The following is a 10,933-nucleotide window of genomic DNA, read 5'->3' as shown; positions in this document are numbered from 1 at the left end:
TTTTTTTTTTTTTTATTCAAAAAAAAAAGAAAAAAGAGAGAGGAATAGAAAAATTGGTACAAAAGCCTTGCGAGGTCTCAAAAGGCATTTCGGGGAAGAATGTCTGTCGAGGCTTTACGGTGGTTGTCACAGGCTCGATGGGGAGTTCCAGGTCGTGACAGTAAAGGTATGGTCTAACAATTGAATGTAAATATTATTAAAATAAGAGGTAATTTAATTTCCACAACAATGCAATGAATTGCATGGAGGGACATAAAGTTCTTAAAGGTTGAGAGAAATAATCGAGTGAAAGAAAGAAGATTGCATAAAATGAATTGAAGATTATAAACACGTGTATCATCATGTTGAGGAAAATTGAATTATAGTGTATCTTAGATTTTCGTGGCAGAATTCATATATAAAATTGTTGAGGCATTGGCGGTGAGATAGAATAAAGAAACCAAGCCATTATCAAATTATTACTGTTGTCCGGAAATCATACAATGTATTTGGTTTTGGGATTGTTCCATAAAAAAAATCTATCTTGTTTCTTATGGATAAAGCTAGTATAAAGGATCTACTCCACGCAACATAGTTACTCTTGGTTATTTTTAGATTAATCAACTATTGATCTAAGATGATTAATGTTATGCAAAGAGCATGGTGACCGAAGATCTCAAAATTAGATGAATTAACTCTTAATTGGTTTGCAAGATTCAGTAAGAATAACAAATCAAATCAAGATGCAAAAAAAAATTATAAAGCTATTGAAACGATCTCAAAAAAATACAAATTAAAGTTCAGATAACGAACAACATTAACAAATTCTTAAAGATGAACTACACTAGAAACCCTAATGCTACTCTAATACCATATAAAATTGAGAGAAATAGTTAAGCGAAAGAGAGACAATCATTGTGAAATTTAGTACTGTATTTATTCCATAAGTAAAAATTATTACAAAAGCCCCCCTTTTGTACTCTGTTTTATCTCCAGAAGTGAAAAGGAAAAGGAGAAAGCAACTAACTTTTCAGCTAATTCTAAAGTTTAACAGCCAATTAACAAGATTTATTCCATCATGTGCCACCTGCATGCTTCTACACATCAAACCGTCACATGTAAAACACGTGGTTATTAGATATATATTTTATTAAACACATAAAAAAAAAATCAAACTCCAAGCATGCAAAAGTTTACATATGTTTCCTCTGGCATATTTTCTTGTTTCCCGTTTCTTTTTCCCCAAAAGGAAATTATTATGCATGCCTATGCAAAACTAGATTGGATCATTTTCCTCTATTTTCTAAAATCCTTCGTCCCATATATCTGCAACAAAAATTGATAGAAAACAAATCATATTATTATCAATATACGAAATGATTGATCCATTCAAACTAACAAATATATAAAACAAATGTAATAAATAATATTATTTATATGTTAATAAACCAAAACCTATGCTGCTCTTAATGTTTATAAACGTGTAAGCTTTATATGTTAACTTTAATCCTTTGTTAAACACTTCGTTGTTTTGTACAAGTGTTAGTCATGCATATTGTATATAAATACTTGTATCTCTCTTCAGCTAATGATGATTGATGTTAACAAAGTTATCTTCTAGTAATGTTTCTTTATCATCTGTTCTGTTATGTCAACTATATCAGCTTCAATGGTTGCAGAAGGGACAGAAAAAAGAGAAACATCATGGAGCAAAACCCAAAGATTAAGAGAAAAGAATGAAGGGATGATCCTGTCTCACTCTTTTGTTTGGCAAGAGAGTCAGTAAAGGAATTTCCTGATCGAGGAGTATGAACAATCGACTAAACACCAAGTTGAGGTTTTAAGGACTCGATCTGAAGAATGATGTGCCTCAAACACCCCGAAGCTTCGTTAGGAAAATTGATCCATTTAACAACATTCATAGAATCAGATTCAATAATCAAATCATAAGAATGAACCCAAAAACAAAGAAAAACAAACATCTTGTTTGGAGAAAAGATAGAATGAGGAGAAGAAGAGAAACTGATAAATAGTTTGTAAAGAAAGAGATGAGGAGAAGGGAAAGGAGAGAGGAAGAGAAAGAAGAAGTAGTAATGGCAAACAACTTTTTCTAGTCATATACAGATAAGCCTCATGCTTTAAGGAGACGTCAGATCCTCTTTCAGTACCCTCAAATTAAAGAGCTCTTTGGCCTTAATCCCTTGGCTTTTCTTAAGATTAGTGTGGTTGTTTTACTTTAGCTATGGACAGTTATTTCCCTACATGATGCTAGCTGGCTGAAGATATTGGCAACTGCCTATACTTTCTTTCCCCAACCATAACCTCTTCTTACCATCCATGAGCTTAGGCACAATCTTGCCCTCTCAACTCTTGTCTACAACCGTTGGCTTAGGATTTTTGCTAACTTCTCTATTGGTGTGCCCAACTCTATGACTTTCCAGAACTATCACCTTGAGCATCATCGTTTCCAAGGGGTAAATGGCATAGACATGGATGTCCCAAGCTACACCGAAGCCCATCTTATGACTAATGTTTTAACAAAAGCCATATGGGTCATCTTCCAACTCTTTTTCTATGAGCTCCGCCCTCTATTTCTCAAACCAAAACCCCTTAGTTATTAGAAGTTCATCAACTTATTTATTCAGATTGCTCTTTATGCAACCTTAGTTAACTTTTGGGGCTGGAAACCTTTTGCTTATTTGATACTTTCAACATTTGTTGGGGGTGGAATGCACCCAATGGCCGACCATTTCATCTCTGAGCATTACATATTCGAGCCAAACCAAGAGACATATTCTTACTATGGTCCCCTCACTCTTCTTACATAAAACGTGGGATATAACAACGAGCACCAATCCATGATTTCCTAAGGATCCCTGAGCGCAAGCTGCGTAAGCAGTCGTTTTTTATTTTTCATTTCTCATTTCTCGTTTTTATGTTTAGGTTCTTTTTCTATAAAGTGCAAAAAAAGAACATACAAAATAGGAATACAAAAAACAATCTTTTCATTTTTTTTCTTTGTGGAGTTATTAATTATGGAAATAGAAATCTAGTTAAAATAATCCTTCTTTTCTTTGCAATTCTATTTGCGATGGCAACAAATTTTTATTTATTCTACTATATTGAGCACTAAATTTAGTTACTCTCATATCTAAAAATTTTTACGCATTTCATTTCCACAGAGATTGACAAAAGTTTCGATTTGAACATATTTTATAGTAAAATCTTAAATTATTTTTATAATTCTAATGTTCAATTCTTTATGAAAAAATTAAAAAATATATATGAAAAATAAATTTATAATATAGAAAAAGTAATAATATTCGATATTGAAAACAGGAAATTAAGAGAATTTTATTTTTGGACATCCTAAAAAGGAAAATTTAATAAAAGGATTTGGATAGAGAGGGTAATTTTTTTTTCTTCTTTATAATTATCAATTTGCATTTAACATGAATATGATGAGATAATCTAGGATTCAATTAGTAAAACAATCAATGAATGAAGTATCTACATTTAAAAAAATAGTAAAACAATCAATAAAAGTTTTTCTCTTTTATTTTTTTGAACACCCTTATCAATGCATTCTAGGATAGCTTGGCAAATTGCATATCTGGAATGTTGCAGTGTGGCAGAGTCCATATATAAAACTGTTGAGGCAATGGTGGTGAGATAGAATAAAGAAACGATGCCACCATCAAATTATTACAGCTGCTCAGAAATCATACAATGTATTTGGTTTTGGGATTGTTCCATAAAAAAATCTATCTTGTTTCTTATGGATAAAGCCAGCATAAAGGATCTGCTCCACTCAACATAGTTACTCGTGGTTATTTTTGGATTAAATACGATTGATCTAAGATTATTAATGTGATGAAAATAGTATGGTGACCGAAGATCTTAAATTAGAAGAATTAACTATTAATTGTTTTGCAAGATTCAGTAAGAATAATGAATCAAATCAAGATGCACAAGAAATTAATAAAACTATTGAAACTATCTCAAAAAAAAAAAAACAAATTAAAGTTCAGATAACGAACAATATTAACAAATTCTTAAAGATGAACTGCACTAAAAACCATAATGCTACTCTAATACCATATAAAATTGAGAGAAATAATCCTGCGAAAAAGAGAGAATCCTTGTGGAATTTAGTACTGTATTCATTCTATAAGTAAAATTATTACAAAAGCCTCCCTTTAATACTCTGTTTTATCTCCAAAAGTGGAAACGAAAAGGAGAAAGCAACTAACTTTTCAGCTAGTTCTAAAGTTTAATAGCCAATTGACAAGCTTTATTTCATCACGTGCCACCCGCATGCTTGTCCACATCAAACCGTCACATGTAAAGCACGTGATTATTAAATATATATTTTATTAAACACATAAAAAAATCGAACTCCAAGCATGCAAAAGTTTAGATATGTTCCCTCTGACATATTTTCCTGTTTCCCGTTTCATTTTCCTCGAAATGAAATTATTATGCATGCTTGCATGAAACTAGATTGGATCATTTTCCTCTATTTTCTAAAATCCTTCGTCCCATATATCTGCAACAAAAATTGATAGAAAACAAATTACATTATTATCAATATACGAAATGATTGATCTATTCAAACTAAAAAATATATAAAATAAGAGTAGTAAATAATATTATTACCTTCCGAGCATCATAAGTGTAGCTTGAGGATTAGTCCCAGGGGAGAAACTGAAGGTAGAACCATCTATAACCCTGAGCCTATCCACACCAAGGACCTTGTAATCTCGATCAACAACCTTTCCAACTTGGCACCCTCCATGATAATGCCAAATGGTCATGACAGTGTCTATGCAGTATTGTTCTAGGGAAGCTGTAGAATTAGGATGTTTTGGTCTCAGGTTCAAGGGCATGCTAGCCATCATGTTTAGAAGATCTTGTGTTGTTGTGTTGTTGTCACGGAATCTCGAGTATGATTTGGAATCCACAACTTTGATGACGGTTTTCATTCCTTGGACACACTTCCTTAAGTCCTCAGGTGCTTGGAAGTAGTTAAACCTAACCTTAGGGTTGTCACTCACATTTGTGCTTTGAAGCTCAAGATAACCCTTTGAGATTGGACCATTGAACTTCTCGAAAATAAACCCAAGATTTGCTGGTGAATTAGCCATTGCTTCTCCAGTCTGGAAATACAGCCCAACTCAAAAGATAAAATCTCACAAACTCATTTGAGTTGATTTAACTTATCATATCATCAAAAAACTAAATTCACATATTTAATATTGTGTCAATATGTTTCCAATTCTAGAATGAGAGAATGAAGTTTATATAATAAGATAATTACTTATAATTATATAACTCCCAATCACATGTAAAAAGAAAAATAAATAAACTGTCAATGAGAGTATAACAATGGGTAAAAACCTGATTCAAGTTGGCAGGACTCTGAGCAACAGAGAGGGCAGAAAAATCAAATCCACTGGCAAATTCTATATAATTACCCAATTTGGTGATGCCCGCATTTATCACGAGTGAGAGCTCAACAGGCACAGGAGAAGGAATTATAAGACCGTTTAATGGATTGTCAGCCATCCCTTGACCCACAATGGCGTGGTTTAGCACCACCTTGATACCAAGTGCCTCCAACTGAGGGGCGGGCCCAATACCACTCAACAATAACAATTGTGGACTTCCAATTGCACCTGCTGATGAAATTATCTCACTCATGGATTCATTTTTCAAGAATGCCGTGTGCTTTACTCCTTGTGCATCGTAGAAGATCACCCCCTGAGCTTTTGGCCTCAATCCAACTGCCATAATAGTAAATTTATTGAATGCTTTACGTAAAAAGAGTAATAATTGATGAGGTTATCGATTAGTTTACATATACCTAAAACCCAAAACTTAGAGTCATTTGATTTTTAGAAAAATAAATGCATTACTTAATTACCTGTTGTTGTAAACGTGATCTTCTGCACAACAGCATGCAAGTAAACCTTAATGCTATTTGGATCAGCGTACTCAAGCAAATCAGCTGCGGTATGTCTGTTTCCGTTTTCATCGAAAATACTTCCACCAGTTTTAGTCCCAATAATATGATCATACGTAAACCCATTATATGGCAAAACCCCAGCTTCAAGCAACCCATCTCTCACCGCAGATTGCCACTGCAATAGGACTGGCTTGGATACCAACTTCCTTTCAACCCACTCGTATGAATCATTTGCTAATGCTTCATTCAATCCATTTTGCTTCAAGAAGAATGTTTCCGCACGGGAGTAAAACCCTGCGTTAATCACTGTTCCACCGCCGAGCACTCGTGCTCGGATGTTAACGATTCCATCCTCGGAGATGAACGGTTCAGAGAATGAATCGGGAGAGGTGTCTGTAAGAGTAGACAAAGCGTTCTCTATCCTTATCTTGGTCGTGTTGACATATGGAGACGCCCCTCTTTCCAAGACTAGAACGGTTGCATTTCGAGACAGAGTTGCAGCCAATGGGCAGCCTGCAGTTCCTCCACCAATGATTATGTAGTCGTAGAATGAGACTGTTGGAGCAGAGGTTGCTTCTTGGATAAAGCTATAATTAGGAGCTGCAAATGATATCTTGGGTTAATTACGTATCTTTCATGGCTTTTCTCACAAAGGAAAACAGAAAAAAAATCTGCAAATCTATCCGACCGCTGGCCTCTGAATGTGTGTAAATTATCATAAAAAAGACACTTGAATGTTACAATAAAGTCAATTACAGTGATATCCATAAACTTTATATAATATTTTATTTCAATTAACTTTTAAATTTTAAATTTTGCATCTATAACTTATAAAAGGTATTTCAAATTCATCCATTCTAATTGTTGACAAAATTTATCACGTCGACATCGTATAAACATCTACATGTCAAAAATAAGTGGATTCAAAAGCTTGAACGTTCATTTGACAAAAATTAAGTAGATCTATTTGACATTTCGGATTTACATTTTTTACTATATAAACATCTATGTGGCAGTGACACTAGATGACATATTTCATTAATTTTTAACAGTAGTTGATGAAATTGATGAATTTGATATATTTACGAAAAATTGTAAATAAAAATAATTAAAATCATGAATAATTGATATATTTCAAATCATAAGATGAGATTTATAAAATAAAAGAGATTATTGATTACAACATCAAATCATATATCCATGAAAAAAGAAAATAAATATTATATACAAACCTAGACGGGAGTCTTGAAAATGAAATGCCTTGAAAATATTATATATATAGTTTACAAAAGTCTGCTTGAAAGCAACTGTTGGATAGCTAGATGTAACATTGTAAGTATTAAAATATCTCCCGCAAAATAAAAACTAGAAACCTTTCTCTCCGTAGGTGAAGCCATGAAAAGCAAATTCAGCTACAAAAACAAGTAGAAGAAACCTCAATGAGGACCCGCCGTACTTCAAACCCATATTTTTCCTATAACTTACTACTTCGAAAAGCTCTTTAAATTCTATAAAAATCCAAAAACTACGAGGGCTCTTATACGGTATTGGTTGCATTTAAATGCTAAAAGCCTACCCTTATTTTTTTGGTATAACAGCTTTTCTCCACTTTGTCCTTATTCAATATATCAATCATTTTGCTGATGTGTGTAGGTATGTAAGAGGGTTGGGCCATCCGTCAAACTTTGGTAGGCTCGACTGGATCCTAATCAACTTTGAATATATTCATTTAGGTCAGAATTCTGGTCAATCATATTTTTATTATAAATAATATGTATTGTAATAAAAAAATTCTTGAATCATATAAAAAATAATCAATTTAGTCGTTATACTTCTATTGCATTTAATTAAATTTTTATATTTTTATTTTGGACCAAATAAGTCTTTATAATTAATAATTGATTAATTGTCCTTAATTAAAACGTCACTTATCATTTTATACCCACATGATGCTGATATGAAGAGTGAAAATGTCAAGTAGTCATATTATTATATCACATCACCATTCACTATGATATATTAGCATACCTCATCAACATCACATAGTATAAAATGACAAATGGTATTTTGATTAATCACGATTAATCAATTGTTAATTATAAAAATTTATTTAACTCAGAATAAAAATATAAGTTTTTAATTGAACGTAATAAAAAATAATATATTTACAAATTTTAAAATAATTTATTCCAATATTGAATTCAGCAAGATAAATTCGCTGGGCTTACGTAATTAATGACCGAAGGCACCATGAGACTACAACCACATTTTATAGTCACAGAGCACTTTTATATTGAAATATTGGCATGCCTTCTTTGAAATCTTTTCTGCCAACCCTCATCGGGGTGCTTATGTTTGATGGCAGAAGCCACATAAAATCATTCATTTAATATATAGTTTTATTTCATATTGTGGGGTAAGTATGAAATTGACAAGCAAGCAAGGGCATAGCTCCCATTTTATTTACAATTCTTTCGCCACATTACATCGGCTTGGTCCCACTTTTTTGCAGCGTTTTGATTTGCTAAGCTTTTGTATTTGTAGGATGTTAGGACAGTAGCCGCATTAGATACCAACTTATTGAAATGCTTATAATTCATTTGTTTTATTTTTCATAAGTTGTGGAACTTGGGAATAATAGGATAAATTTAGCTACTAAAAGCAAAAATGCCCCCGATTTGTACAACATTTAAAGTCTTTTCAGATTATTAAAAAACAGAAGGAACACTTTGATTCATGCTTCCTGGAATTTCCCAGTAGCAGTCGCTGGAGAGAATGAGATGCAGTACCGATATAAACTTTGCCAAGAATGCTTAAGTGCGCTGCATCAGGATAAATTACAGATTCAGCATCTAAAGAGATGATGAAAACACTATGTGAGAATAACAGCTCATGTTTTATATCTCAGGTTCAGAGTTTTTCTCCTCTTTAGGGGGTGCAAACTGCCTGCTCAGCCGGGATTTTGTCCAAGGATCCAGGGGAGCTCTCTGCGGTGGCTGAGGAGTTGGTGGTTTTGACTGTCTAAGCTCATTTTCTCTGTCAATGAACCTGTTCATATGTGCAAAAAAACTTATCAAAATCTATGCTCCACCTCAATAAAGATTCATCAACATGCAAATTCAATCAGCACTTCAGTAGGACAGCAAAACATTTGTTCAGTATGATTTGCCAACTTCAATTCTCAAAAATAAGATAGAAGAGCACAAATATATATGTAAAACATCTGTTCATGCACATGTAGAGCACAGATCATTTAGACTTCGGTCATGAGACATTTAGTCTGTACCACCAAACATTTTGAACACATAACTCAGTGTAGCTCTTCAATGAGGTCAGAGACCAAGCAACATTCTTTTCTTTTTTTTTTTTTTTTTGAACAGTTCATATTCAACAAACAACTTGCAATTAGCAAAATATAAAGTAGTCTTACTCAATATAGGCCATTGGTGCAGCATCACCAACTCGTATGCGAGTTCGAAGCAGTCTAGTATATCCACCTGCTCTATCTCTGTAACACATAGGATTGGATCAATATGCCATAACAGTGAATAACAAAAAAAGAAAAGAAGCAGATTCAGTATTCACTTGTATCGATATGCCAGTTCTGTAAATAGCTTGTGAATGACAGCATCCCCTCGCACAAAAGCAGCAGCACGCCTTGCAGCAGAAAGTGAACCCTTAAAGAATTTTGAAATGGAACATGACAATGTTGAAAAATGAGATTTAATCAAAAGAAACAATACCATAATATAACTGCAAAGTTGATACTGCAAAGAAATTAATTATCCAGCCCCCAGTTCAGTAATAGGAGTCAGCAAAAGACGTCAATAGATTTGAAAAATGAAAATTTTGTTGTACTTTAACCACCAAATAATACAAGCAAGTGGCGGTTCATCCAAGAAAACTTTTCATTGATTTTCTCACTGATACCATAGAATCATCTTTGGTGGTCCAATGCTTTATTTCCAACCAAAATACTGTTTCCTAGATCTTATAATACTTAACAACCACAACCTATGATGACCACCTCATCATTTTCAGATGCCTTATGAAGAGATGTCTTGTGAAACAACTAGCAAAGGTTCTATGTGCCTACTCTAGTATTTAACAACTGTAAACACCAAAAACCAGACCAAGATCATCAACGACCATCCTACATATTCTCTTGAATCTTTGACCAACGTAACAAATCCAGATAAAGCCAACAACATACAACATGACACATCCAAATTTGCTGCTAAAAGAGGTTCACAAAATATTAAGCCTCTAACCATCAAGTCCACCTCCAAAGGGCAACTTCAGTATCAAAACTGGCCAAATATTTGAATTTCAGGCTATTTTAACATTTTTCCATGATGATGATAATAAGTGAATATTAAGTCCTTATGTTTAGTCCCAAATATTAGATTGATGCCTGTACTTGCAAAACAGTTATATGTAGCACAAATGTGGCAGCACCATTCAAACTCCTAACCAATTATGTCCAATTTTCAGATGTCAATAAATATAGCACTTATGTATCCTTGGAATGTTCTATTGTGGACCAGAGATAGTCCAAGTTAAAAGTTCACAAACTTCAAGCCATCAGTGCAATTCTGTTGCATAAAAGTTAAAAATATCAATTACTTCCACACAGAAGCAACAAAGTCAGACAACTTGATTTGCTTAAATAATTTCTAAAGTGAATATGAAGCCTCATTTTGACAAATGCCACACCACCTAGAGATTAATGAAAGAGCCACACTTATTTTACCTTCCTGAAACATATTCAAATTACTTAGAAAGGAAGCACATATTTCCTATGTTGCCCCACTAAAAAAACACTTGCTCTAATTGATTACAACAAATACAAAAATAAATATAAAAATGGTACCGTAAATAAACAAGTAATTTGTTGCAAATACCTCTTTCCCGAGCTGTACCATATTATCAGCAAGCCGCCGAATCTCCTTTGCCTGCAATGAAATGAAAAAGAAAAAAAACAGA

General features: G+C 33.3%; 2 protein-coding genes and 1 pseudogene across 2 annotated transcripts; 1 reads left to right on the top strand and 2 right to left on the bottom strand.

Annotated features, from left to right (window-relative positions):
* On the top strand, positions 2,028-3,655 carry LOC108661999 (annotated as a pseudogene).
* On the bottom strand, positions 4,259-7,414 carry LOC108662095 (protein HOTHEAD-like). The gene is made up of 5 exons (XM_018121240.1): positions 7,321-7,414; positions 5,906-6,547; positions 5,380-5,765; positions 4,639-5,138; positions 4,259-4,528 (listed from the first exon to the last, which is right to left on the bottom strand). The coding sequence occupies exons 1-5, from the start codon at positions 7,412-7,414 to the stop codon at positions 4,489-4,491; spliced, it is 1,662 nt and encodes a 553-aa protein (XP_017976729.1). The 3' UTR covers positions 4,259-4,488.
* On the bottom strand, positions 8,583-10,929 carry LOC108661998 (50S ribosomal protein L17-like; the record flags this gene model as incomplete). The annotated part of the gene is made up of 4 exons (XM_018121004.1): positions 8,583-8,995; positions 9,378-9,455; positions 9,533-9,624; positions 10,852-10,929. Coding segments are annotated over 4 exons (399 nt in total), but the record flags the coding sequence as incomplete, so codon positions are not given.

Source organism: Theobroma cacao, chromosome 5, assembly GCF_000208745.1.
Source record: "Theobroma cacao cultivar B97-61/B2 chromosome 5, Criollo_cocoa_genome_V2, whole genome shotgun sequence".
Taxonomy (NCBI): domain Eukaryota; kingdom Viridiplantae; phylum Streptophyta; class Magnoliopsida; order Malvales; family Malvaceae; genus Theobroma; species Theobroma cacao.
Note: the sequence above shows the minus strand (reverse complement) of the source record. Positions and strands in the feature narration are given on the sequence as shown.